The sequence below is a fragment of the Apodemus sylvaticus genome, chromosome 1 (assembly GCF_947179515.1).
Source record: "Apodemus sylvaticus chromosome 1, mApoSyl1.1, whole genome shotgun sequence".
Taxonomy (NCBI): domain Eukaryota; kingdom Metazoa; phylum Chordata; class Mammalia; order Rodentia; family Muridae; genus Apodemus; species Apodemus sylvaticus.
The window spans coordinates 57,825,930-57,852,469 of NC_067472.1; the positions used below are offsets into that span (position 1 = coordinate 57,825,930).

The 26,540-nt window shown below is 53.4% G+C and overlaps 3 protein-coding genes across 7 annotated transcripts; all 3 read left to right on the forward strand.

Moving 5' to 3' along the window:
* The first annotated feature begins 570 nt into the window (after positions 1–570).
* On the forward strand, positions 571–11,305 carry Klc2 (kinesin light chain 2). Of its 3 annotated transcripts, none has more exons than XM_052192948.1 (16): positions 571–810; positions 1,505–1,743; positions 4,497–4,727; positions 4,817–4,886; positions 5,562–5,784; positions 6,948–7,035; positions 7,141–7,242; positions 7,323–7,496; positions 7,625–7,724; positions 8,547–8,596; positions 8,699–8,766; positions 9,167–9,275; positions 9,370–9,528; positions 9,601–9,725; positions 9,870–9,927; positions 10,337–11,305. In XM_052192948.1, exons 2-16 carry the CDS (start codon positions 1,516–1,518, stop codon positions 10,418–10,420), a joined length of 1,869 nt encoding a protein of 622 aa, XP_052048908.1. In that variant the 5' UTR covers positions 571–810; positions 1,505–1,515; the 3' UTR covers positions 10,421–11,305. The 3 variants fall into 3 exon arrangements, with proteins under 3 accessions (XP_052048908.1, XP_052048898.1, XP_052048891.1); XM_052192938.1 differs by having other exon boundaries at positions 572–827; positions 1,467–1,743; XM_052192931.1 differs by having other exon boundaries at positions 572–810; positions 1,467–1,743.
* A 647-nt stretch (positions 11,306–11,952) lies between these two features.
* Positions 11,953–20,005, forward strand: Rab1b (RAB1B, member RAS oncogene family). 2 transcript variants are annotated; one of them, XM_052192983.1, is made up of 6 exons: positions 11,953–12,063; positions 13,772–13,844; positions 14,093–14,188; positions 14,282–14,377; positions 18,409–18,540; positions 18,634–20,005. In XM_052192983.1, the coding sequence occupies exons 1-6, from the start codon at positions 12,050–12,052 to the stop codon at positions 18,826–18,828; spliced, it is 606 nt and encodes a 201-aa protein (XP_052048943.1). In that variant the 5' UTR covers positions 11,953–12,049; the 3' UTR covers positions 18,829–20,005. The 2 variants fall into 2 exon arrangements, with proteins under 2 accessions (XP_052048943.1, XP_052048935.1); XM_052192975.1 differs by lacking the exon at positions 11,953–12,063 and adding an exon at positions 12,096–12,343.
* A 91-nt stretch (positions 20,006–20,096) lies between these two features.
* On the forward strand, positions 20,097–26,405 carry Cnih2 (cornichon family AMPA receptor auxiliary protein 2). Of its 2 annotated transcripts, XM_052193003.1 has the most exons (6): positions 20,097–21,039; positions 24,498–24,566; positions 24,968–25,015; positions 25,257–25,369; positions 25,470–25,613; positions 25,783–26,405. In XM_052193003.1, exons 1-6 carry the CDS (start codon positions 20,959–20,961, stop codon positions 25,808–25,810), a joined length of 483 nt encoding a protein of 160 aa, XP_052048963.1. In that variant the 5' UTR covers positions 20,097–20,958; the 3' UTR covers positions 25,811–26,405. The 2 variants fall into 2 exon arrangements, with proteins under 2 accessions (XP_052048963.1, XP_052048954.1); XM_052192994.1 differs by lacking the exon at positions 20,097–21,039 and having other exon boundaries at positions 22,945–24,566.
* The last annotated feature ends 135 nt before the right edge of the window (positions 26,406–26,540 follow it).

Here is a 26,540-nt window from a genome sequence, read left to right on the forward strand (position 1 = left end):
ACAAACCAAAGACACTCGTCTGACCACAGTATCTGGTCAACAGTATCCACCCAGATGTTCCCCTCCGAGACATAGGTCTTCTCCCTATTCCACGGATCGCCACATGCTCGTTTCCACCTCCTTCTCCCTTTTAACCAGAAGCCTCTCCTCCTATTCCCTCACAAAGCAAACCTAGATGCTGAGAATTCTCTACAAACACTGTCAACTCTGAAGCTGGAAAGAGGTGCGTTTCTGGAGACAAATGAGCGCGGAGGAGATTGGGGGGTCAGATGTGCGAGAGATGGGTAATGGCAGTATCCATCTCAATAGCCCTTTGTGAGCATTAAGTTAATGCACTAAGACGCCAACAAAAACACTTGACAAATAGCAGTCAATCAATGTGAACTGACTCTGGAATCTGGGGAGGTCGGCCTTCTTGCTCCTCAGTCACGCTAGTCCGGGGTCGGAGCTCCCCAGAGTGCACAGACCTTGGAAGCTCTGGTCCGAGGGGGCGAGTCCAGCCACGCCCCTATTGCATCCCGTCTGGGTTGGCCCCACCCCGAAGCCGGCCAGCCCCGCGGGGCCCCTTTAAGGCAGCGAGCTGGCCGGCTGGAACGCGTTTCAGCCCCTCCGACGCCGCCGAGGTAGCGGCTTCACCTTTAAGGCGGCGCGGGGACTGCTGGGAAGGCCGGCGGGATGGAGGCAGCTAGACGAGCTCACGGTCGAGGATCTGGGTGAAGCAGGACAGGAACAAGAGCCGGAGCGGGGCCAGAGCAGAAGGTGCAGGTCGGCGTGGGCCGGTTGGGCCGGGAGACCCGGTCAGGCCGGACGGTGAGGAGCGGTTGCAGGTCGGCCTAGGGGAGGAGGTGTCGTGGGCGCGGCCTGTGGGAGGACCCGACCGGCCTGCGGGGAGGGGGCGCGGTCCTGGACTGGGGCTGGGAATTGGGCCTTTTCTAGGGAGGGTCTGCGGGCCTTTGGCCAGCCTGTGGGAGGGGTCGTTGTGGGCGCGGCCTGAAGAAACCTGTCCCGAAACTAAAGACCGCAGCCTCCCCGGAGCGGCGGGGGCGGGGACGGGTGTCTGGGCTCGGCCTGCCCTGGGGGAGGGGCTCGTGGTTCCGGATGCCCTAGGGAAGGGGGCTGTCCCCAGGGCTGGGACCCAGTTGCCCCGAGGGCCTCTGATTTGGGGGACACCTTACAATGACCAGTACTTTGTGTACTGATTAGGACAGTTTTGAAAAACCCTAGAGGCAGGGCTTTAGGTAAACTGGCCTGAGCCGGTGGTCTGGGGCGGAATCAGGGTCCAGCCTCACTTCAGCCACACCGCATTGCGTCTCCCTAGGCTAGACGAGCCTGGCGCGCCCCCTGTAGGCCGCGTGCTGGCACGGCGAGGACTGCGGGCCGAGGGATCTGGACACCCTTAGGGACTTGGGCGTCTGGGGACCTCCCGGTGTTTACCTAACTTGGGGTGGACGGCGGTGTGGCTCTAGGCCCCGGCGTCCGCCTGCCCCACCCCTTGCTTCCACAGACGGCACGACTATGGCCACGATGGTGCTTCCTCGAGAGGAGAAGCTGAGTCAGGACGAGATAGTGCTGGGCACCAAGGCGGTTATCCAGGGTTTAGAGACCCTGCGAGGGGAGCATCGTGCCCTGCTAGCTCCCCTAGCTTCTCATGAGGCAGGCGAGGCCGAGCCGGGCTCACAGGAGCGCTGCCTCCTCCTGCGCCGCTCCCTGGAGGCCATCGAGCTGGGGCTTGGGGAGGCTCAGGTAGGTCAGTGTTGGGGCTGTGGTGGAAGATTACTGGAAGGGTCCTGGTAATGTAGGAACACCCTCAGCAAGGAAACACTTGTCTCTTGAGCGTCACATTAGGACAATAAGTAATGTTAAATGAATACACTTTGGAAATGCCATCCCTGCCCCAATGGAGACACCCTTCCCTCACACAGAGCTATGTCATTCAGGCCTCATTCTACCTAACAGACTGGATGACAGACGAAAACAGAAATATCTTAGTAACCTCCCTTCACAATTCAATTATGCATTAATTCATTAAGTTCTATAGCTTCTCATGTAGTTTGTGCCAGGCAGTATGTTAATGCCGAAGATGACGCTCTCTGCCCTCACTGGGCATGGTGTTTGTGATCCCAACACTTGAGAGGTAAAGGCGGCAGGATTCCAAGCTCCAGGCCAGTTTGGGTCACATGGTAACATCCTGGCTCACCTTACTGCCCCTTCCAAAAAAAAAAAAAAATTAAGATGACTTCCCCCTAGTATAGTAAGAGAAGAGAAACACACACACACACACATTTAACTAATTACTTGAAACAAATTGTGATCAGCGCTCCAGGGACAACAAGATCTTGTGGTAGTTTATAGAAGGGAGTCTTGTCTGTTGATCAGCCAAGACTTCTCAGAGATGACTAACTCAAGAGCTGAAGAAAGATGGGCAGGCCTCCAGAAGAGGCATAGAGGGGAGCTGCATGTGTAAAGATCAAGGCAGGAAAGGTCATGTGCTGGAGGCCCGTATGGAAGCAGAAGCCAGACTATGTCCAGGCCACCAGGAACCCAGCCGGTGGACAGTTCTAACAGCAGAAGGCGTAGTCTGACTTAGTCTGAAATCTCCTCTGAGCTGTGCAGAGTTAACCTTAATAGGTTAAGGATGGACTCTTGGAACTAGGAAGCCATCACTAGGCTTCAGATAGATGGAAGTTTGAATTAGAGGGATAGCCAAGGAGACACCAGTCCCAGATACTCCGGAAGGCTGCTCAATAGGACCTGAGGATGGGGGGTGGGGTGGGGACAGCACAACTCCTGGATGTTTGCGCTTTTAGCAAGCTTCAGGATGAACGACTGTTTAGGTCCCCATATAGTGGGGCTATTGGATAAAGAAGGGTTTTGCTCTCCCTGGTTCTTGACCAAGCCACTGCCTGGATCCAGAAATTCTTGGGAGCTTGTATTGCCTTGATTTCTTTGTCTTTAAAATAGTAAGCAAGGCATGGTGGCATATGTCATTAATCCCAGCTCTTGGGAAGTAGAGGCAGGGAGAGTTCTAAGTTCAAGGCCAGCCTTGTCTACAGAATGAATTCCAGGACAGATAGAATGTCCCTCCCACCCACCAAAAAAATCCATAGTGGTCATGCCATCTACTATATGTACTTCCAGGTTGGTTGAGGACTTGTTTGTTTTGTTTTTGAGGATCTCTATATAACCCTGGCTCTCCTGGAACTTACTATGTAGATCAAGCTGGCTGTGAACTCATAGAGATCCACCTGCCTCTGCCTCCTAAGTGCTGGAATTAAAAGCATGTGCCATCTGGACTTTGTTTTTTTGTTTGTTTGTGTTTGTTTTTGTTTTTTATGCTTAGTGGTTATAAAAACACCTATCCCTTCAAATGTTTTCAAACAGCCAAGTAGAGTGGCCCGCACCTTTAATTAATTCCAGCACTCTAGAGGCAAAGGCCGGTGGATCCCTGAGTTTGAGGCCAGCCTGGTCTATGGAACAAGTTCCAAGACAGCCAGGGCTACATAAAGAAAACTTGTCTTAAAAAAAAAAAATGAGCAGCTGGGCGTGGTAGCGCACGCCTGTAATCCCAGCACTTGGGAGGCAGAGGCAGGAGGATTTCTGAGTTCGAGGACAGCCTGGTCTACAGAGTAAGTTCCAGGACAGCCAGGACTACACAGAGAAACCCTGACTCAAAAAACCAAAAAAAAAAAAAAAAAAAAAAAGAAAGAAAGAAAGAAAGAAAGAAAAGAAAGAAAAAATCATTGGTTAACTAAGTAGAAAATGCAGGATCCTAGACTCCAACCTTCTGGAAAGGCAATATGTTACAGCCAAGCCCCTTAGCTGTCAGTCACAAAGATGGTTCTGCAGGGTCCTACTCTCACTCATATTTCACAGTGTCATGGAGGGTACAGGCAGTGGAGATGGAGCTTGGGGTATGACTGCAGAGAGGCAGTGGCCTGCTCCATGAAGTGTGGATGGGAACGTATAGCCCATAGCAAGGCCCAAGACACCTGCAGATATTAAAAAAGCTGGGTGTTGAGACTAAGGCCAGTGCATCCCTTACCTGTCCCTGTGGTTAGCTCTTCAGACCCTTTAAAGACTTAGGACACATGCTGCTTCCCTTCCCTTCAGCAGGCAGGCAGAGCTATGGCCCCTTAGCAGATTTGGGTGAGGTCTTTTTGTGACCTTTCAGTCTTCCGTCAGGGTTCTTTGAACAATCACTGGCCCTAGACTGGAAGCAGTGATAATGGTGTTGGCTACAGTGGGCAGAGTGTAATCAAAGGGAAACAAAGGGAGAGTCTAGGAGCTCAGATCCCACAGGATCTTAGCCAGCACAATTACCAAACCTACTCCTGGGTTTGAACTGTAGATTGTAGTCTGTGCTTCTGGGAAGTGGGACTTAGCCCTGCCAATCACTCAGCCAGGGCCAGGCCTTTCATTGCCCCCGGGTGGCTGAGGCAGTAATTACAGGCAAGGTGATGGCCAGGGTTTTGACCCTGGTCTGGCTGGCTGCACAGGTGATCCTGGCATTATCAAGCCATCTGGGGGCCGTGGAGTCAGAGAAGCAGAAGCTGCGGGCTCAGGTGCGGCGCCTGGTACAAGAGAACCAGTGGCTGCGTGAGGAGCTGGCAGGGACACAGCAGAAGCTGCAGCGCAGTGAACAGGCGGTGGCTCAGCTGGAGGAAGAGAAGCAGCACCTGCTATTCATGAGTCAGATCCGAAAGCTGGATGAGGATGCGTCCCCAAATGTAAGCCCTGGCTGGCCAGCATCCATTCCCATGTGCTTGCTGATACCTGTGCTACTGTGTCTGACACTCACTCCTGTCTTCCTTAACAGGAGGAGAAGGGTGATGTCCCCAAAGATTCCCTGGATGACCTGTTTCCCAATGAAGATGAACAGAGTCCAGGTACAAAAGGACAGTTAGCTCTGGGTTGAGGGAAGGGCAGTTGACCTATAGGTCCTATAAGTCCTATAGGTCATAGGAGATGGATACTACTTGGATCAATGTTGTCTTTTACCTCATTTCCAATCACAATATCCTAGCAAGTTAGGGTTTAAAAGGCAAGTTTTGGCCAGGCAGTGGTGGCACACACCTTTAATCTCAGCATTGGAGAGGCAGAGGCAGGTGGATCTCTGAGTTGGGTGCCATCCAGGGCAGTCAGGGCTGTTACACAGAGCAACTCTGTCTCAAAAACAAAACAAAACAAAACAAAGGGCAAGTTCAAGTCTTCTCTGTTGCACCTCCTATCCCTGAGCTCTATGGAAAGCAAGTAGCATGCTTAGCAGGTCTGGAGGATCTGAACCTGGCTGGACAGTCAGTTATTTTCTGGGCCTCCTTAGACAGAGAAAAATCATGCAGGGCCTTGCTGAGCTGAGCCAAATTGTTCCACTTAAAATGTAGATGCAGAAGAGACGATGGTAGGACTCACTCCTTGTGCAATAACTAACCTACTCTGTAAGTTCAGAAGCTGAGGCAGATTGATTACTTGCCCAGGTACACATGAGCAGAGGTACAGCTGGCTTATGGCAGCCTCGCTCAGGAAGGCGAAGGCACCTCTAACTCCTCCCCTTGGCCCTGTAGCTCCTAGCCCTGGAGGAGGAGATGTAGCTGCACAACATGGAGGCTATGAGATCCCAGCACGGCTGCGGACCCTCCACAATCTGGTAATCCAGTATGCTTCACAAGGCCGCTATGAGGTGGCCGTGCCCTTATGCAAGCAGGCACTGGAGGATTTGGAGAAGACATCGGGCCATGACCACCCTGATGTGGCCACCATGCTGAACATCCTGGCACTGGTTTATCGGTAAGGGCCCCGGCTGTGTGGGCACACCTGACTGTGTGGGCATGCCTGGCTGTGTGGGCACACCTGACTGTGTGGGCATGCCTGGCTGTGTGGGCACACCTGCATCCTTCCATAGCAGTGTCTCAAGGAACAATTGAATAGCACAGAAAGATGAACATGCCTCTATAGAGCTGGCCTCCCATTGGAAATAAACCTGTCAAGAGCTTTAAGAAACGGTCCAGCCAGGCAGTGATAGTATACAGCTTTAATCCCAATACCCAGGAGGCAGAGAGAGGCAAGATGATCTCTGAGTTAGAGGCTAGTCTAATCTATAGAATGAGTTTGAGGATAGCCAGGACTCCAAAGAGAAACCCTGTCTTGAAAAAAAACAACAAAAAAATTAAAAGCTTGGCTGTGAGCAAGGGTGACACATTAAAAGACTAAGACTGGGTAGAGAGATGGCTCAGCAGTTAAGAGCACCATCTACTCTTCCAGAGGTCCTGAGTTCAAATCCCAGCAACCACATAGTGGCTCACAACCATCCGTAATGAGATCCGATGCCCTCTTCTGGGGTATCTGAAGACAGCTACAGTGTACTTATATATAATAATAAGTAAATAAATACTTAAAAAAAAAAGAAAGAAAAGAAAATACTAAGGTCACTGGGAGTCAGCATAGCTTCTAGGCACCCAGGCTTGAGGGTGGGCCTTGAGAAGTGGGTTAGAAGCCAGGTGTGGTGGTATACACTATAAGTACTTAAGAAGTGGGAGCAAGACAATTGGGAATTGGTTTTATACATAATTGAAGGCTAACTCAGGATACATGAAACCCTGGAAAGAGAGGGAAAGGACAAGGAAAGACTAGTGGGGTAGAAAGATAAATTGGCCCAGAACTCATGAGTGAAAGGGTTTCTGTGGCAGAACATGACAGTGAACCAAGGCACTGGGGATCACTTAAAGTTGAGTTACTCAGGGCCTGGGTATGAGGTATCCTTAGTGAGATGAGGTAAACTGCCTAATGTCCTCAGAGTTCTCAAGGGCAGGGCTGCCCAGGCCTCCCATGCTCTGGGTTGCACTCCTGTCATATCCACATCAGTGACCCCAGGAGTGCCTTCCGAGGACTACGGGCCCCTGGGGGCAGGCTTCGGACTGGAAGACATTCCTGAATGTCCTGCCTGCTCCCAGGGACCAGAATAAGTACAAGGATGCTGCTCACCTGCTCAATGATGCTCTGGCTATCCGGGAAAAGACACTGGGCAAGGACCACCCAGCTGTGAGTAAGAATTAGACTAAGTGTTCCTCTCCAAGCCTCACAAGTTCCAGATCCTCCTGCCTGTTAGTGTCCTGAGTGAAGACACCTTCATTCTCTTATACCCAGGTGGCTGCAACCCTCAACAATCTGGCTGTTCTGTATGGCAAACGGGGCAAGTACAAAGAGGCTGAGCCGCTGTGCAAGAGAGCACTGGAGATCCGGGAAAAGGTGGGAGCAGGCAGGGCCAAGCGTGCTGGACCAACAGCAGACTCTGGGCAACTCTGAACCCAGCCACTGACTCTTACCAGGTCCTGGGCAAGTTTCATCCAGATGTGGCCAAGCAGCTCAGCAACCTGGCTTTGCTGTGCCAGAACCAGGGCAAAGCTGAGGAGGTGGAATACTATTACCGGAGAGCCCTGGAGATCTATGCCACGCGCCTTGGTCCTGATGACCCCAATGTGGCGAAGACCAAGAACAACCTGGTGCTGTGAGGCTGGGTGGGAAGCTCGAAAGGAAGGAGGCAGGGAGGGAGAGGGCTGATGTCCAGGAGGGAAGGAAAAGGAAAACTAAGCTTCCTGCAGGCTGCTTACCCGCTATTTTTCCCATCCAGGCTTCCTGCTACCTGAAGCAGGGCAAGTACCAGGATGCAGAGACTCTGTACAAGGAGATCCTTACCCGTGCTCATGAGAAGGAGTTTGGCTCAGTCAATGGTGAGTCCATAGTCACCATGTACCTCCAGTTCCTTCAACACAGGCCTACTCAGCCAGGAGTACCCAGGACCATGCTTGGCCTTGCAAGCCATCTTGCTTAGAGTTTGGGAGAAGCCCAGACTCCTCACCTGCAGGAACCCATACCCAATTCAGTGCCCTGACCAGACAAATTGGCAAACCCCCTGTGCTCGAGCTCTCTGTCTGTGTGTCTGTCTCTGTCTGTCTCTTTCTCTGTCTCCCTCCCCCTTCTCTCTCTCTCTCTCTCTCTCTCTCTCTCTCTCTCTCTGACACAAGGTCTGACTATGTAGCTCTGACTGCCCTGGAACTCACTGTGTAGACCAGGCTGGCCTCAAACTCACAGAGATTCACCTGCCTCTGAGTACTGGGATTAAAGGGGATTAAAGGCATATAGCACTATACCCAATCTCCTCTTTCTCTACATGACAATTCCTGTTCACTTTGAAGACTGGCCCAATTGTCTTTTCTTCTCCGAAACAACCTTCTGGCCATTTCCTGATCTCCATTCCTCACCCTGGCCCCACATTCAGGCCCATGCCCAGTCTCTGGTCTACGGTGTATAAGGGCATGCCCCATTACTCCTGCTCCTCCTCATTTACAGCCACTCAACACAGATGTGGCCTGTTCATCTGAGTCCAGAGGCGGGTCAGTGATGTTTTGGGTTTGTTTCTTGTTCTTCTATTCAACAAAGCCCAATCCGGGTCCTTCCTACATAGCCCTGCACCCTTCCCCAGACATTACTCCCATGTGCAGCCCAACTGGAGAGATGTATATGGCAGGCAGGTGACATGTCTCTCCTTCCAGGAGAGAACAAGCCCATCTGGATGCATGCAGAGGAACGAGAGGAGAGCAAGGTAAGCAGTGCTGTGGGAGCTGCAAGTGTGGGGAGGGTATAAGGCTGGGATGTATGGAGCCTAGTTTACTCCCATCTATCAACTGACCGGCCTTTCCCTCAGGATAAGCGCCGGGACAGCGCCCCCTATGGGGAGTATGGCAGCTGGTACAAAGCCTGTAAAGTTGACAGGTGAGGGCTGATTGATCTGGGGTAGGGGTGTGGGGTAGGGGTCTAATGAGTACCAAGGAAATAGCATCCTTGGTCAGTGAGACCCAGGCCTCACACTATGCTTTCACTCCTGAGACGCCCTCTCTTCTGCTAGCTCATCTCTCAAGGCCCTAACCCAAAAAGACTATCTGCACTGTGACAGCTTGGTCCACTCACTCCTGGGTCTCCCAGCTTCTGATCCTGGTGGCAGCATCCTAGGAGGACTCTAGGGCCAGGCCAGGTTTCTAGGCCTAGAGGGGTTCTTTTGGGATGGGAGAGACCAGTGGGTTCACCACAGCATCAGACAAATAGGAAAAGCCAGATTCTGCATGACCTGTTTGGTCCCCAGAGCCCCATAAAGCCTTCCCTGCTCTGTCCACAGTCCCACAGTCAACACTACTCTGCGAAGCCTGGGTGCCCTGTACCGGCGCCAGGGCAAGCTGGAAGCTGCACACACACTGGAAGATTGTGCCAGCCGCAGTCGCAAACAGGTAAGGCTTTTCATGGTGGGGGGAGGATAGATAGAGACCTGTGAGGCTTATTGTGTGCTTCAGTCAGGGCCTGATGCTTCCTGCCCCCTTTCAGGGCCTGGATCCTGCCAGCCAGACCAAGGTGGTAGAACTGTTAAAAGATGGTAGTGGTGGACGAGGACACCGCCGTGGCAGCAGAGATGTGGCCGGGGGTGCTGGGCCTCCTTCTGAGTCTGACCTGGAGGAGTCAGGGCCTGCAGCTGAGTGGAGTGGGGTGAGTGTGGAGGCTGAGGTAGGTTGTAAGACTACAAAGAAAGTAGGGCCTAAAGACAGTTCTTCCCCACAGGATGGCAGTGGCTCTCTGAGGCGCAGTGGCTCCTTTGGAAAGCTCCGGGATGCCCTGAGACGCAGCAGTGAGATGCTGGTGAGGAAGTTGCAGGGAGGCGGCCCACAGGAACCCCCTAATTCTAGGTGAGCCTCTGACCCCTGATTGACTTCCCATCCCTCTCAGAAACACTGTCACCAAATCTGCTTTATCATGTACTCCATCCCAGACCCATCCTGTGTCCCTTTATTGTCTTACAATGAACAAATCCTGGCTCTCCTTTTCCTCAGGATGAAGAGGGCCAGCTCTCTCAATTTCCTTAACAAGAGTGTGGAAGAGCCAGTCCAGGTAAGATTGGAGGGCGTCTGGTACTAGGTAGCCTAGACCCAGGCTCTGGGCCCTGTTTTTCTGTGTATGGCCCGACCCAACTTCCCCTGGTGAGTCTTTATCCCGCAACTGCTCTGGTTTCAGGCCTGCTTTGGGCTGGGAGGAGATCTGTAGAAACAAATGGAGGGAGAGGTCAGGGAAAGGGAAACATAACCCTTGCCTTGGGGCAGAGATCCACTCATCCAGGACCCACATGAAGCTCTTGGGCACTGGATGTGAGCTAAACTTTAACTTTGACCAGTCTGACTGTATTTGCACAGGGTACCTCGTTTGGCCCTTTCATCATCCCTTCCTCTTCTGGAGCCCTGCTCCCCTATGACCCCTTCACTCCCAGCAGTTTAGGACTAAGTTACACATCCTCTGCCCACAGCCTGGAGGCACGGGTCTTTCTGACAGCCGCACTTTGAGCTCCAGCTCCATGGACCTCTCCCGAAGAAGCTCCCTCGTGGGCTAAAGCTGAAGGGGCAGCCAATCACCAGAGCCTCCATCTGACATGATCCCTTCCCCCAGCCCTGCGCATGGGCCTGCTGCTTGTCCTGCCTGCCCCTCCCAAGGACACACCCATCCCCCACCCCCCCACCTCCCCTCCCACCCACCCCACCCCGTCTTTTCTGTTCAATCTCAGGGTAACTTCCTCCCTTGTCATCTCAGCCTAGGCCCTGGAGGACGGGCCTGCTGGCTCCAGCTCTGCTCCGTATTTATTCCTTCCCAGCAGGGGGCCTCTGTTTCCCTAAATTCAGGGCCTGTGGGAGTGGTGGCCTGCCTGCCCAGCCCCCAAAGCCAAGAACACTAAGTCCTTGCCGTCCCCTCTGCACCTTTGCCCTCCCGGCCGTTGCTTCTGTATATAGAGAAATAAGTTATTGGCCATGTCATCCTCTCAGCCCTCCTCCCCTCAGTCCACGGTATTCCCGGGCCAATACCTGCCTCTCTCTTATCCAGTGGTACCGCCCAGGCCTTAAATCACCCCGTTCCCAGTGGTGGTATCTCCCAAGCTCCAAGTTCTGGGACCAGAGCCTCCCAAAAGGGTTCCCTAGACCTGCCTGGTCTTGGAGGGATTAGTTCTACTCCACCTTGCAAATGCCGGAACCTCTCGCCACGGGGCCCTGTGCTGCCTCCAGGACTTAATGCACGGGCCTTCTCACCCAGCCCCGCCCAGGCATGGCCTGTCCCTACCCTGGGCACAGCCCGTTGAGCCATCCTGCCACGCCTCCCTTGCCTCAGCTTCTGATGTCCCCCTCCCCACACACACAGTAGGATGGGGCTACCCCATCTGTTGGGTAAGGCAGTCGCTCTCTATTTTCAGATGTTGCTGTAGAAATAAAGACGATTTGAATCTGAACCGGGCTTGTTTTGAGGAATCCCAGAGTCCCTGAGCATCCCTAGAGTTGGGTGGAATCAGAAGAGGCTGCGGGAGTGAGGGATACACACGCATATCATTCCCTGCCCTCGTTGGGGTTGCACCTAACACATGTCCTTACGGGGTTCTAGACAGTTCCGCCTATGATAGCTTCTACTCCTTAATAATGTTCTTGGACTGAGTTTCCTGAGAGGAATTTTCATACACTTAATACTAGTGATCACATAATCCTGGTACTAAGGCTGCGGAATGTCCATCCCACCGAGAACGCCGAATAAATCAAAATTTTCTGGTCCTAAATACCTCACCCTTCTAGTTTCAATCTGCAAACCGAAAGCGTCAAAGTGGCTGCCCATCTCAGAGGCGGACTATACCTACCCCGGTGCTAAACAAGAGCCTACACCTGCAGATTGGGTAGCCCAACAAATATTTTTGTAGCTGGGTCGGTTCAGGGATTGCGAAGACTACAGATCCCAGAAGACCATTCGCGGGTGGCTAATGGAGTGCAAGGCCACTCGGGTTCCCTGGGTTACGCCTGCGCAGCAGTGGCAAGTCGAATATCCATGGAAACTACAGGTTCCGCAAGGCAGTGCGGCGCAACCCGAGTTGGAAGTATGTGCGCCTGCGCAGCGCGGGCGGGGCCTCTAGGGCGGAGCGGCCACCATCTTGGAACGGGAGGCGGAGCAGAGCCGACTGGGAGCGACCGAGCGGGCCACCGCTGCCGCCATGAACCCCGAATAGTGAGTGAGCCCCGCCCGCGCCGTGCGGCGCAGCCTCGATTCTGTGTATGGGGCTATATGCTTGCCGAACTTGTCTGGCCTTGGTCAGAACTGCGCGGCGCCCCCACATCCGGGTCCCTCTTCCGCTGACCCCCCCCCCACATCCGGGTCCTGCGCCTCCCCCCTTGGATCCCCAGGACCCCGGCTCAACACCCCGAGTTCTGCAGTCCGGGGCCCGGAGGCTGCAGACTGGATGGGCAACACTGGGAGCCCGCAGCACCAGCCCTCACAGGCCTTTTCGGTTAGGTGACCCTGCAGATTTTGTCTCCCTGAGCTTCAATTTTCCCACCCACAGCTTGACCAGGGGCAGGCGGTTTGGAGCCCATCACAATAGTTTCTGATCTCCATACTCGAGTACTTTTAGTTGGGCTGTGAACTTCTCTGCCTTTGCCTTTCTTCTGGAGCCTCGGTCCCGGGGCTGGCCCATAAGCTGACCAGACAAGAGGGGACCCCCAAGTCCCTGCTTGACTCACATCTCCTGCAGGTCCTTTTCTCCGAGGCTACCATTTGCCTTGCCTGGGTCGCGCTGTCATGTTGCTCCCGGCGGTCTGTCTTTTTCTGTCCTCTCACCTTTGCTCAGGCCTCCAGTGCCACTGTCGCACAGCGTCCCTCTCCTGTCACACTGCCAAAGAGCTTTAGGTGAATGTGGAATATGCTTGCTCCCCTGGAGTGGAGTTTTTATTCCTCAAACTCACACCCTTTGGAGTAGATGGCCAACATACAGTTTTACACCCACGTTATCTTTTTCCCGTTCGCCACTTCCTTTTTCTTCCTCAACTCAAGGCCTCAAATTTCCTTGAGGAAGGGTTGAACTCTGTAGTGGGCTTAGGAGCCGGGATAGAAAGGGAAACCACCGGCTGTCAAAAAGCTTGGAGTCTGACAGGCCTGGTTTCCAGTCTCACAGTGTTCAACTGCTTAGGATAAGTCACTTCCCTTCTGTGACCTCTGGTTTCCTCAGTAGTTGGAAATAACACTTCTTTGCCCTGTTGTGAGGATTTAATAGAGGATGCATTTCAAGTACTTCACACAGGCCAGTTACAATTTAGTATTTACCGCTGCTTCCATGGCCACTTGTTGACTGCCTCTTGTTAATGACTGACTCCATCTCAGGCTCTTTCACATTTGTTTTTTGTTTTGTTTTTGTTTTGGATTTTTCAGACAGGGTTTCTCTGCAGCCCTGGCTGTACTGGAACTCACTCTGTAGACCAGGCTGGCCTAGGACTCCGAATTCTATCTGCCTCTGCCTCTGCCTCTGCCTCCTCCTCCTCCTGAGTGCTGGGATCAAAGGCATGTACCACCCACCCTTCCTGCACCACACACACACCCTACCTCCCATCCCAGCTTCAGATTTATTTTTACCTCATGGATCAGGTTTTTGCTTTTGGGTCCTAGGTTGGCACACTAATGTGGCCTAATGTGAGTTTCATAAATAGTTTCTACCAAACAGCACCTCATATTTCTTAGCAAATTGTGCTAGCTTATTGGGGCTAGTAAGGGTCAGATTGACTTATTTGTTTGTTTTTGTCCCTTTTCAGAACAGTAGAAGGCTCTAGTGAGCAGCATAGTAGATCAAGGAGAAGTAAGCCTTACAGTGCTGTCATGCTTACTACAGGAAGTGGTGGGGGAGACTTCCTGCTTGTCCTCATGCCTTCCCATCTTCTCTTGCCAGTGACTACCTGTTTAAGCTGCTTTTGATTGGTGACTCGGGCGTGGGCAAGTCATGCCTGCTCCTGCGCTTTGCTGTGAGTAAGAAGCACCCCTGTATTATCCACTTGGGGTCCTGGCTGGCCACTGGGAGGAAAAGGGGGCAACTCAGAACACAGGAGTTACAAGTCCTGAGACCAAGAGTGAGGCTGCTGGAGCCTCCCCAGCAAGGGCCCAGGCCTTCCTTGCAAGTTGGGGCGCTTAGAACTGAGGCATGGCAGTGAGGAGCACAGTACAGGCAGGGAGCCTGTCTGCTCAGTTCATTTCACTAGTCACAACCTTTCAGGATGACACTTACACAGAAAGCTACATCAGCACCATCGGTGTGGACTTCAAGATTCGAACCATTGAGCTGGATGGCAAAACCATCAAACTGCAGATTGTAAGTATGGCTTTTCCCCAGCCCTCAGGCAGAGCTGTTTTCCTTGGGGTGGGAGTTCTGTGGCTGACCTACCCTTTTCCTCCTGACTTGTAGTGGGACACAGCTGGTCAGGAACGGTTCAGGACCATCACTTCCAGCTACTACCGGGGGGCTCATGGCATCATTGTCGTGTATGACGTCACTGACCAGGTACTCCGTGCAGCCTTGCCTCCTGAGCCTTGAGTTATGATTCTTTCTTCTTTTCCTGTTTTCATTATCCTTTAGCTTTCTGGGAAGGAGACACTATACTGAATTGCTTCATAAAAAGGGCACGAGCCCATAGAAATGGATCCTACTAAGACCCTGTCATGGAGTCTTGACAGAACCAGGCCTCATGGCTCCTGCTACCTTATTCTACACTTACTCTTAGACTTTCCAGAGTACCCATGTTTGGTGGCAGTTAATCAGCTGGTTAGTTAATGTTGGTCCCATGCTTTCTGTCTTCAGATTCAGGGAGCAAATCAGCCTGACAGTATCTCACAGCTTACAGACACTGTAGCCTTTAGAGTTCCTTGGTTGTTTGCCCCATAAAATGTGAGTTTCACTCCATTACCATCCTGTTCCGAATTCCTCAGCTTAAGTGATCCTTCTGCCTTAGCCTTCCTAGTAGCTGGGGTCCTGAGCAGCAACCACTGTGCCTAGCTTCTAATTGGCTATTGTTGCTGTTTTGGTTATTTTGAGACAGCGTTTCTCTCTGTACTCCTGGATGTCCCGGAACTCAATCCATATAGACTAGGCTGGCCTCAAACTCCTAGGGATTCTCCTGCCTCTGCCTCCCAAATGCAGGGATTAAAGCTGTGTGCCACCACTGCCCAGCCCTATAATTGTCCTCATGAGATGCTCATGAGAAGTTGCTCATATTCTCATCTTAAAGATGAAGACTCATTCAGGCTGGTGCCGTCCGTCACTTGCTAACGGCCTTCCGTCTCCTCAGTAAGAAGCCTAGGCTCCGACCCAGCTCCTTTGCTTTCCTGCCAAGCCTTGTTGCTCCCATGTCCCCAGGGATATGGAGGTGTACTCAGTCCCGGGCTGGGCGAGTCCAGAGGCTAAGTTACCCATGCCTTCACTGTCGGATCTTCCAAGCTGGATGAGCTGAGTGTCACCAAATTACCAAAAACTCAGTTGCCTTCTTGCCCAAATTGACTTGTTGCACTTGTTTTCTTCTCTTTCCTTGAAAATGTAGCTCCCCTGTCCCCCCAACAAGCATACACTCAGCCAGTGAGCTATACCCCAACCCCTTTAATTCTCTTTTTATTGGCACACCTTTACTGCCCATTAACCCATAATTTGAGCATCCTGACCGACCCTAGCCACGTCTGTGGTTTGGGTTTTGTCTTGGGTTCTGGGATTCTTTTGTGTGTTCTGGAATTCTTATGCCCAGACAGATGTCCCATGGGTTCCCATCTCTGCTGTGCTTGTGCCAGCCCTTAGGCCTATAACGGGAGTGCTCCCGATGTGCTCCTTAGTCAGAATGAACTTTGCTTTTTGTTGCCACAGTAAACACCAGGTGGGAGGACAGGGCCTGTCTCATCCTGGTCCATCACCAAAGACGCCAAAGCATGAATTGAAACAGGAGCCACAGAGAAAGGCACCTCCTGCCTTGTTCCCCATAGACTGCTCAGCATCCTTTCTTAGACTACCCAAGGTCACCTTCCAAGGGTGACACTGCCCACAGTGAGCTGCACACCCCCAGCCCCCATTAACCATGGGTCAAGAATTCCCCAGAAGTTCACAGGGCAATCTGATGGAGGCAGTTCCTCAGTTCAAATGTCCTCTTTCCAGATGTTTAGGTTTGGGTCAAGTTGAAAAACACTGACTAGTACAGCATGCTTCATAGATGAAGTTGTTTTCCAGAGGTGTCAATAAACTTGCCTCTGGTATCCCAGAAAACCTTAGACTGCCTCTGTGGGCTCCACACCAGCTGCAGGATTCAGACTCTAGCCCTCTACTCACCATCTCCCCCAACCCGCCTCCTGCATCCTCATTTTGTAACATAATCCTTGTGAGGCTGACCAAAAAACTTCCCGTCTCCATAGTTAGTCTCAAAGCGCCTCCATTCTTTCCTCCTCTTCTTCTGTCCCTCATAACAATAGCAGTGATGAGGATAATAGCTGCTCTTGCTAACTGAGCACTTGTTAGGACTCAAGCCTGCATTCACTCTCATGCAAACAACAGTTCTGCTGGGAGGTGTTAATCTGTACAAAAGAGGAAACTGAGACCCAGGTCAGGTGACTACATATCTGAGGTCTTGTGATAAAAGACCTAGCTTAGGTGACTGTATAGATTAAGTCTGCCCTCCACTTTGTTGTTCCTGCTTTGTTCCCTGGTTTTGGGCTCTAGATTAGCCCGTGTGCTTCTTAGTTGCTCCGCTGGTCTGCTCCAGTCCTGCCCAAGCTCTTTTCCCAGAACACAGGTATGATGCTATACTCTTCATCTAAGAAAAACCCTGCTAGCTCATGACTATGCCAAGTTCATCTAGGCCAGTCTTTTGAGTTCTGTCCTGACCAGGTCTTCCCAACCTGAAGTCTGCTCTTTTCCCACTTCCCAAAGACACCACACCCTTTCATTCTAGCAGATGCTATGTCTTCTGCTGGTAGCCTTTAGTTAAGTCCATACTTGCAGGCTAGGGTCAGCTGTTGCAGTAGTAGTCCTGGGGCTGCCCAGCGCTGGCTTTTTAGCCCATCTCGCCATGTGTGTGTGCTGGTCTGTTTCTCTGCGGTCCCCAGTACCCTAAGGCAGGTGTTTGTATGATGTCCCCTCCTTCAGGATAGAGCCCAGCTTAGGACATGCTGGTGTGTACATTAGAACCCTGTATATCTTGAAGGGAAAGCAGAATCTGGAGAGATGGCTCAGCAGTAAGAGTGCTCACTGCTCTTACAGAGAACCTGGATTTCCGTCCCCAGCATTAACACAGCAGTTTACAAGTCTCTGTAACTCCAGTTCCAGAGGAGCTGATACCCTCTTCTGGCCTCCAGGAGCAGGAGCCATACACAAGGCGCATGTTTACAAGCAGGCAAACTCTTTTTAGAGATGTATTTATTTTATTTATGTGAGTACACTGTTGCTGTCTTCAGACACACCTGAAGAGGGCATCAGATCCCATTACAGATGGTTGTGAGTCACCATGTGGTTGCTGGGAATTGAACTCAGGACCTCTGGAAGAGCAGTTAGTGCTCTTAACCACTGAGCCATCTCTCCAGTCCCGGCAAACTCTCTAAAAAGAAGAGGAAGTATACTATACCTCTGGCTTGAACCCATTTGTAGAAATTCATTCTTTGTACAAGTTCCATGTCAAGCTGCTAGGAGAATCTGAGACTCAGTGAGACAATCGTTGATGTCAGAAGTGAGTAAACTTACAGCCTTCACTAGCCAGGGTTGCCCTGTGAGGAATTTTTACCTCCCGTGGGCTCCAAAGCTTCACAATTTAAAGGCAAGAGATTATGTAGCTCAGTCATAAAATGCCTGCCTCATTTTGGGGGATGCAGGCAGGGCTTGGGGGAGTGGTGAAAAGGACTTTTCTGTGTGGCTCTGACTGTCCTAGAACTGGCAGGCTGTCCTTGAACTAAGAGATTCACCTGCTTCTGCCTCCCAAGTGTTGGGAGTAAAAGGTGTGTGTCTCCAGGCCTGGCTCCTTTTCATTATTTTTAATGACTTATTTTATGTGCATTGGTGTTTTTGCCTTCATGTATGTCTGTGAGGGTGTTAGATCATCTGGAACTTGAGCTATAGACAGTTGTAAGCTGCCTTGTGGGTGCCGGGAATTGCGCCAGTGCTTTTAGTCAAGCCCCCCTTGTCATTACTTTTATTTTGAGACGGTCTCACTGAGTTCCCTAGGCTAGTCTTAGAGTCATGATCTTCCTGCATCAGCCATGCCTGGTGTCACCCGTCTTTCTTCTGATGCCCTTGGCTTCCTAGGAGTGGTTTAGGGAGAGAGAACTCAGGAAGCAGAAATGGCTGTGGGTCCGGGCAACCGTTGAGGTGACAGCCACTGGCAGCTACTCTACTCTGGTTCTGGTTTTCAGGTTTCCACATGGAAGAAAACCAGGGGAAAGCTAAACCTGGAGGGGAAGACTTTGTCTGAATCCCTATGCTCAGGTCTCCTCCCTTTCAAACGAGTGCTGTTCTCTAGACCTAGGTAGGCCTGGGTTTGTGTGCTCACTAACTTTGGACACTGTGCCTAGGAATCCTACGCTAACGTGAAACAGTGGCTGCAGGAGATAGAGCGCTACGCCAGTGAGAATGTCAATAAACTTCTGGTAGGCAACAAGAGTGACCTCACCACCAAGAAGGTCGTGGACAACACCACAGCCAAGGTGAGCAGACCCGCCCTGGCTGTCAGGGGTCTGGGGCCCACATGCCTTCACCCCTTCTCTCCCTTGCTCCCCTCTCTCTTCTTTCCTTGGCAGGAATTTGCAGACTCTCTGGGTGTCCCCTTCCTGGAGACAAGTGCCAAGAATGCCACCAATGTTGAGCAGGCATTCATGACAATGGCCGCAGAGATCAAAAAGCGGATGGGGCCAGGAGCAGCATCTGGGGGTGAACGGCCCAACCTGAAGATTGACAGCACTCCTGTGAAGCCTGCTAGTGGTGGCTGCTGCTAGGAGGGGCACTTGGGGGAGGGGCACCTTCTCCAGATGATGCCCCTGGAGGGGGCAGGAAATGCCTCCCTCTCCTAGGGCATTTGAGTCTGTAGCTTTGGGGTGTCCTGGGCTCCCCATCTTCCTCTGGCCCATCTGCCTTCTGCTCTGAGTCCCAGTCCTGTCAGGGCCCCCATGGAGGACATGCAGGACCTGTGGCTGGGGTGGTCACAGGGACTGCTCTGCTGCTGCCTCTAGGGACCTTGAAAAGATGCCCACCACGCACCTTTCTTGGAATGAGGGCTCCGCTGTCTGTCACTCACCCCCATGTATGCTGCACTGGGTTTTTCTTTTCCTTTCTTACCAATAGCTAGGGCCTCCCTGCCTCTGCTGCCCCTGGGTGCAGGCAGTAGCCAGAGGATCCAGGGCCTCAGATCCAGGGTCCCGCATCGGACCTCAGGACAGGTGCCAGGGCTGCAAGAGCCCAATAGTCACCTTTTCCTCATCTCTGCCTCACTCGACTGCTCCCACACACAGCTTGAGCCGTCCAGCTGCAGTTAGGTCTTGAGCACATCTAGGGTAGGTGGGCGGATGGCTGCGCTGGGCCTATGTCTCAAGCCGGGAGGGAGCCTGCTCCTGCCTCCCCCTGCCCTGCCAGAGCCAGGCCCATGTGCTGCCTGCCCACCGAGCCCCTTTGTCCCTGAGGAAAGCGGAGGCGGAAGGCCCACCTTGCCAAAGGCCGGGCACCAGCCTTAACCCTCACTCTGCCAGCACCACCTCCCTTTTCTGAGGCAGCACATCTGGCTTGTTCTTCCTCCATTCCTCATAGCCTGACAGGGCCAGACCTACTTCTCTGGGGAATGTGGGTGCAGCTTGGGGTTGTGGGACTCTTTCCCCTCCCAACTCAGAATCCTGGCCCCCACCCTCTGGCACAGCTTCCTATAGAAAACCTTTGGTCTTTACCTAAGAAGCCATGTCCTTTGTGCTGTCTCTTGCCAGTCTCACCCTACAATCTGCCCTCCCCTCCAATGTGTATTTAAGTCCCTGGGCTGCCCCTCTGGGAGGGAGCCTCCTCTCCCAGGTTCCCCTCTGGTGTCACATCAGGCATTTTGCAAGGAAAAGCCACTTGGGGGAAGATGGAAAAGGATGAAAAAATAAATTTCCACCGGCCCTTGGATAAGCCAAGGGTTTTTGCAAGGAAGCTGTGGTGACTGAGTGTGGTCTATGGTCTGAGTCAGCTTTGAGTTGCTGGGTGGAACTGAAGTCCAGAGTTTGGTGTGATGCATAGGGGGTCCTGGCTTGGACTCTATCTTGAGTTTGCTGGTAAAAGCCCTTGACCCACATACTGGGGCTGGGAAAGCCTGCTGTGCTGCTATGGGATGTCCCCAAGGGCCCAGCACGGATCTGTCAGAGGGAGGCTGGCAGGAGGCCATCAGGTAAGCCACCAACAACATCTACTGGGACAGGTGTGCAAGACATAAAGTTAGGAGCAAGGAGCGGGCATTGGTTCCTTATGACAATCTGCACTGCATTTAGTCTTCGCCTCCTCAGGTCCTTTAGTCACCTCTTCTGGCTTGAAGCCAGATGCCAGCCATTCTGAGCTTTGACAAGTGCTTCTTCATATTAGGACCTCAGTTGTATCCTCCTGAGCCAGCACTGTGTGTTGAGAATTGGAGACAAATGTGGCTATAGTGGGCTAGTTGTCTAAGAGTTATGTCAGGAACAGGCTTCAGGTCTGCATGTTCTGAAGGTGCACAAACACTGGGCTCAGTGGGGTGAGTAGCTGTGCTGGGCTGATGAGGCTGGCGGGAGGGGCGCTTCTAGTCTCAGCCCCGCCCGAGGCCTCTGCACAGCGGCCCCGCCCCTGGCTCCGCCCCACCGGCTTCGCGGGCTGGAGAGCGAGGGAGCCGCGGGCGAGGGATCGCAGGATGAGCGATCGGGGCCCGGGCAGCCGGCAGCGGACGCGCCCCCCGAGCCCCACGGCCCGCGCCCCGCGTCCCCCACGGCCCCGTGGCCCTGGTCCCGGACGCGCTGCCCGTGTCCCTCGAGTCCGGTGGGCCATGCCCGGCCGGCCCTAAGTGTGGGCCGGGGGGCGTCCCCTTGCGCCCAGACCCCGCGCTGGCGCCCCCCGGGCCACCGCCCGGCGCGGGGGCCATGGCGTTCACCTTCGCAGCATTCTGCTACATGCTCACCCTGGTGCTGTGCGCCTCCCTCATCTTCTTTGTCATCTGGCACGTAAGACTGGGCTTGGACTGGGGGCGGGGTGGGGGGCAAGTGGGCTTACGGAGCAGGAGGGGGCTGGGACTGATGGTATCAACGCTCCGGGGAAACTTGAAAGGTCTTTTCTACTATCCCCCATGGTTTCTGTTTGCCTCCCACCAGTATCCCCTTGTCTTTGGCTTCCTTCCCCGGGAGCAGCCCCCCTTCCTTCACCGCCCCCGCCTGTCTGTGGGTATGTCAGTAGGTCTTGACCCTCTCCTTGCCCATCCAGTCATTGGGCAGGGGGCGGAATTCTTGATCCTTCTACATTCTCACCCATCCACCCCCGTCTGTCCATCGGGCAGTTTGTCTTTGTTCCCCACACACACACAACCCCCCCCCCCCCCGCTGAACCCCTTCTTTGTGGGTTTTTCCAACCAGGATGATGGAGATGGTTGCTATGGCAACTGCATCTGTTTACAAGACCCGCATATCTTGGAACCCATTAACCCTGTCCCCTCCTGGACCCCTCTCTGACCCAAGTGAGATAGGTTTGAAGCAGCTCCAGAAACCTAGCCCCCACCTTGTCTCACGTTCACTTTCCAGCTTCCTTCCTATTTCTCCACGTACATGCCTTTCGTCTTTCATTCCCTCACTCCTGGTCTGCCCTTACCCTGGCCTAGCCTCACACCTTACTCTTCAGAATGTGTCTCATCTCACACTAACGGTTTCCCATTGGAGAGGGTTCTACCTAGTTCTCTCCTGGGCTTTTCCAAGGGCCTCCTCTACCTGGTTTCTTTCTCCTCTCTATAGAACTATGAGCCTCCGGCTCACTGTTGAGGTCTCTGCCCCTCCTTCCAGCTTCCCCTCCCTCCGTGGTCCTCTGAGGTTTTTGCCCCAAACGGGCCCCCACGCAGGCCTCTGTCTCTGTTGTAGCTACCAGCATGTGGACCTCCTGGTCTTGTCTTCATCTTCTTCCCAATGTTCTCTTATCTGACTGACTGCGCGCCTCCCTGCCTCCCGTGCTTTACCTGACCTTCTTGCTCTCTCCATTTCTTGTGTCTTTCTGGGACTTGCTGCCTCCCAGAATTGCCCCATGGCTTTCTTGCCCTTCCCCCCTTTCTCGTTGACATACGCTAAACCACTACTGTCCTGGATCCTGAGCCCCCACAGGTATCTCCAGACACGCACCCTGTCTCCAGCCCAATCCCTCACTTTGCTCCAGTCTTGATCTAGGTCTCCCAGTTGGGTTTCTTGTCCTCTGCTCCGTTTTTCTCTTCCTCCATCACTTCGAATCCATTATGAGCTTCCTGTCCCAGGCCCAGGGCCTTGGACAGACAGTCCTGTGGGGGCAGGAGAACTTTGGTCCTAAGAGTTAGAAAAACTGGGGAGGCACAGGCAGAGAAGCACAGGATAGCTAACTAGCTCCTGAAATTCAAGAAGCCCCTTCCCACTCACAGCTCCACTAATAGGGCCTCTTAGGAGAGTCTCAGGCCTGCCTAGTACAGCTGCATGGCAGCTGCCAGGGGAGTCAGGCTGCATGAGATCCAGACTTTGCCCCTGCAAAGTGTCCAGGCTGAGGTGAAGTCTGAGGCTTGGAGCAGCGCCTTTGTTCTCTCGATAAACCTTTCTGGAACCCCTTCTACTGTGAGGCACTGTGCTTTTTTTACCCTTTTAGCTTGGTCATCTTATCAGGCTGGAGCTGTTTCCTTATCAGTAAAATGGGCTTGTAGATGTGAAGTCTAGGAGAGAGAATGTGGTCCTCAATTCAAAGCTGTTTAGAAGTAAAATCTTCTGAGCCAAAACCCCAGGTCCCAGTAGTCACTAGGCAACCCTCATGAGTGACGTGTGTCAGCTGTCACCGTGGAGAATTGTTTGTTCCGGGGTTGGGGGTGGGGGGAGACAGTGCTGAGTCAGCGCCAGGCAGCCTGGGGGGGGGGGTGGGAGGCTCGACACCCGCTGCCTGCTGGTGGTGCCAGCTCGAGGGGGGGCCGGGGGGGGACAGGCAGACGGTACCCTTCCGCCCCTGCTGGACCCTGTTGCTGTGTCTCTCAGGCAGGCAGCAGCTCAGAGTCAGTGAGGAATTGGGGGAGGGGCTCCAGATGGCCCCAGCTCCCTTCAGGAAGCCCGTGTTCTTTTCCTCTGAACCGTATGGGGTCTAGGATGTTTGGGGGTGGTGGGCCTGCTGCCTCATCCTGGGGCTGGAGGGGAAGGAACTCCCCTTCCCCCTCAGTCAGGTTCTCTGCCAGTCTGCCTCCCCCAGGTTCCCTGCAGTTCCTTCCAGGTCCACAGCTCTGTCTCAAATGTCTGCTCTCAGGAATTTCTGAATACACTGCCATCCCCCAGACACAGACACACTATAAAGGAAGGTATCTTGCGGCCTTCTACTGTCACTTTCCCTATCACACAGGCCCCTTGAAGCTGGCTACTAGAGAACACTGGATACCTCCACACCTCTTCATTTCCATGGCCGCCGTCCTTCTCACTTAGACCACCATGCAGTGAACCCCTCCCTGGACACAAAACAGGCCAGCCGGCCCCTCACTCATCTGCCCCTGTATGACGTGGGTAGTACTTTTAACTGGGTTACAGGTTTACTACTTAGTAGCCCTTGTGGCCCTAGACAAGATACCTAACCTGTTTTCTCTTCTGTAAGTAAAAAATAAAAGCAATACTAGCACCTAAGTCATCAGTTGTTAAAAGGGTTCAGTGAGCTATAATGCCTGCTGGGTGTTTATCTTGGCTGTGATTGTTAGCCAGCTTGTATCCCTGCATTCCTAAACTGATGCCCCCACCTCGTGGCTTTATCATCTACTAGGACTCCCCAACTCCTATGTTACAGCCTAGTCTTGGCTGGCCTACGGGGACTAGCTCTGTTGACCCTTCCACCCACCTTGCACAGTTCCCTTTCTTCCCATTTGCACAGCACCCAACCCCGTGAACCTGCAGCTTTCTGAATGTTCTCTCAACCTTCTGTGCCTTTGTCTCTGTTCTCACCACTGCTTGGACTGCCTTTCTCCCATTTGTTCACCAAATGCATAGTCAGCTTGAACCCCACCAACCCATATGGAGCTCCGCGCTACCCCTAACTCTGATCAGGAGTTCTCTCCCTACCCCCCTGAGGCTCCTCTTGGACAAGGACTTTGTACCAAGCTCTAGGGTTCCTGTACTAACATGAGCCCTTGGAGAGGAGAGGCCATGTCTTGAAATGTATGGGGAGTGCAATAGACACTAGACATTGTTGATCACTGTGAGCTTGGAGCAGTCCTGCTTCCCCACGAAGCAGCAATCTCCACTTAACAGGGTATATAATGTATACACAGGGAGAGAGAGAGGGAGGGAGGGAGGGAGAGAGAGAGACAGAGAGACAGAGAGAGAGAAGGAAGGCTGTTACCATCCAGATCCCTCCAAGAAGCCCATGTTCTTTTCCCTGGGGTGTTAAGGGTGGTAGTGGGCCTTCCCCAACCCTGACAGGCGCACGCCCCCGCCCCCAGATCATAGCCTTTGATGAGCTGCGGACTGACTTCAAGAACCCCATCGACCAGGGGAACCCAGCGCGGGCAGTAAGTGATACATGTGCTGTGCTGAGGTGTGTCCGTCTGTTTGTCTTTTTGTCATGGTGGAGGGTGGGAATGGAGATCGGGAAGATGGGGGTGCAATGTGGAAGGTTGATGAGGTGACCCTGTCCTTTCCTCCGTCCCCACCCCCGCAAACACCTGGAGCGGGCTCAGGGCTCGGGTTCCTCCTGGTGGGGAAGCCTTTTTCCAGGCTCTGGGCCGTTGCCATGGAGATGCGGGTGAAGGCCCCTCCATGGCGACAGTCACCATGGGGACGGCGGGCTGCTTTCCTGAGAAGACACCGCAGAGAGTTCTGGCGCCCTCTGGTGACCACGCCCAGGGCCATGGGAGGCGCCCTGGTTTCTGCTCCTTGGCTTCCCTTATCTAGGCCCTTTCCTTCCCTACAGCGCGAGCGTTTGAAAAACATCGAACGCATCTGCTGCCTCCTGAGGAAGGTCAGTGTCAGGAAGCTAGCTAGTGCTGCCCCCTCTCTCTGTGTAGCCCACAGCGAGTCCTTCCTTTTCTTTGAGCTTGTTTGGTCCATTTCACCACCCAGGAGGGTGGGAATGGCAGGCCAGAAAGGCCTTTTAGTTCTGAGATCATGGTGGGTTGGCGCTTCCTAAATATCATTGCCCCTCTGTGCCATTGGGTCCGTCCAGGCACCAGACCTCTGACTTCTCACCCTCGCTCCCTCAGCTGGTGGTCCCGGAATATTCCATCCACGGCCTCTTCTGTCTGATGTTTCTGTGTGCAGCAGAGTGGGTGACCCTGGGCCTCAACATCCCCCTCCTCTTCTACCACCTCTGGAGGTGAGGGCAAGCAGTTACCTCAGGGACATAAAGACGGGGCAGGGCAGGATGGGGGTCAGCCCTGGGTGGCGAGCGGGCACTCAGGCCTCCCTCCCACCAGGTACTTCCACCGTCCTGCGGACGGCTCTGAGGTCATGTATGATGCGGTCTCTATCATGAACGCCGACATCCTCAACTACTGCCAGAAGGAGTCCTGGTGCAAACTCGCCTTCTACCTGCTCTCCTTCTTCTATTACCTGTACAGGTGAGCCTGGGCCACGGCAGCTGGAATCCAGGCAAGGGGGATCCCAGGCTTTGGGCCCTTAGTTCCCAGGTCCCTCTTTTTGCCTTTGAGGACAATGGACAACTCAGGGCATGACTGAGGGTAGCAGGCTTTCTCAGAACACGCGTTCACAGCCTCATCTTCCCCACAGTATGGTTTATACGTTGGTGAGCTTCTAAGGGGGAAGCCGGCCAGGGAGCAAGCCCAGAACGGACCGGACGCCTGTGCACCCCCAGCCCTGCCCCTCTGGCCACAGAGGCCTCAGCCCTGGGGAGGGAGGAGGCACTGGTGCCTCCTGCCTCTCCACCCCCCAAACTGCTGCTGCGGGGACCTCCGCCTTCAGAGCTCTCCCCTTCCGACTAGGGCCAGCGAAGCTCTAAACAGGGGTGGGGGCTCCTCTGCTAGCCTGAAGCTAGGCATGGCAGTCATCCTGGAAGGGGTAGGACTTCTGGTCTTGTCCGTTTCAGGGGAATTTGGGCCCTGCCAACAGGCAGACCTTGATCTGGCAATTCTGGGCAGCCCACCCTGGCCCTCACCCCGAAGCTCCCCCTGCAGGTGGGGGGGCACCTGCACCAGGAATGAGCAGGCTCAACATGGGGGGCAGCCCCATCCCTAGTCTGCCCTCTCCCCTCCCCAGGCTCTTTCCAACCCAGTCTCTACTTATCCCAAATCCAGCCCACCCTGTCCCTTGGACCTATTTTCTATGTTGCCTGGAGGAGTCCAGCACCACATCCCCAGACATTTGTGACAAAATATGAATAAACTACTGAAAACATACAAGCCCCAATTCTGCTTCTGGAAGGCTTGAACACACAGAGTTAGGTGGAATATTCTAGAGGGGACAACCCAGAACTAAATCCCAGCACTGTGAGCCTTGCCCTGCTAGCTCTGGGCTTTTCTGGAATCCTC

Coding starts and splice junctions, on each gene's coding strand:
- Rab1b (XM_052192975.1), top strand. CDS start 12,111: ATGGGGCTATATGCTTGCCGAACTTGTCTGGCCTTGGTCAGAACTGCG. Junction 12,344..13,771: donor AGCCCTCACAGGCCTTTTCG/GTTAGGTGACCC, acceptor TTCTCTTGCCAG/TGACTACCTGTTTAAGCTGC. Junction 18,541..18,633: donor TGGACAACACCACAGCCAAG/GTGAGCAGACCC, acceptor TTTCCTTGGCAG/GAATTTGCAGACTCTCTGGG.
- Klc2 (XM_052192948.1), top strand. CDS start 1,516: ATGGCCACGATGGTGCTTCCTCGAGAGGAGAAGCTGAGTCAGGACGAG. Junction 8,597..8,698: donor AGGAACGAGAGGAGAGCAAG/GTAAGCAGTGCT, acceptor CCTTTCCCTCAG/GATAAGCGCCGGGACAGCGC. Junction 9,726..9,869: donor CAGGAACCCCCTAATTCTAG/GTGAGCCTCTGA, acceptor CCTTTTCCTCAG/GATGAAGAGGGCCAGCTCTC.
- Cnih2 (XM_052192994.1), top strand. CDS start 24,315: ATGTATACACAGGGAGAGAGAGAGGGAGGGAGGGAGGGAGAGAGAGAG. Junction 25,370..25,469: donor CTCTTCTACCACCTCTGGAG/GTGAGGGCAAGC, acceptor CCCTCCCACCAG/GTACTTCCACCGTCCTGCGG. Junction 25,614..25,782: donor TTCTTCTATTACCTGTACAG/GTGAGCCTGGGC, acceptor TCTTCCCCACAG/TATGGTTTATACGTTGGTGA.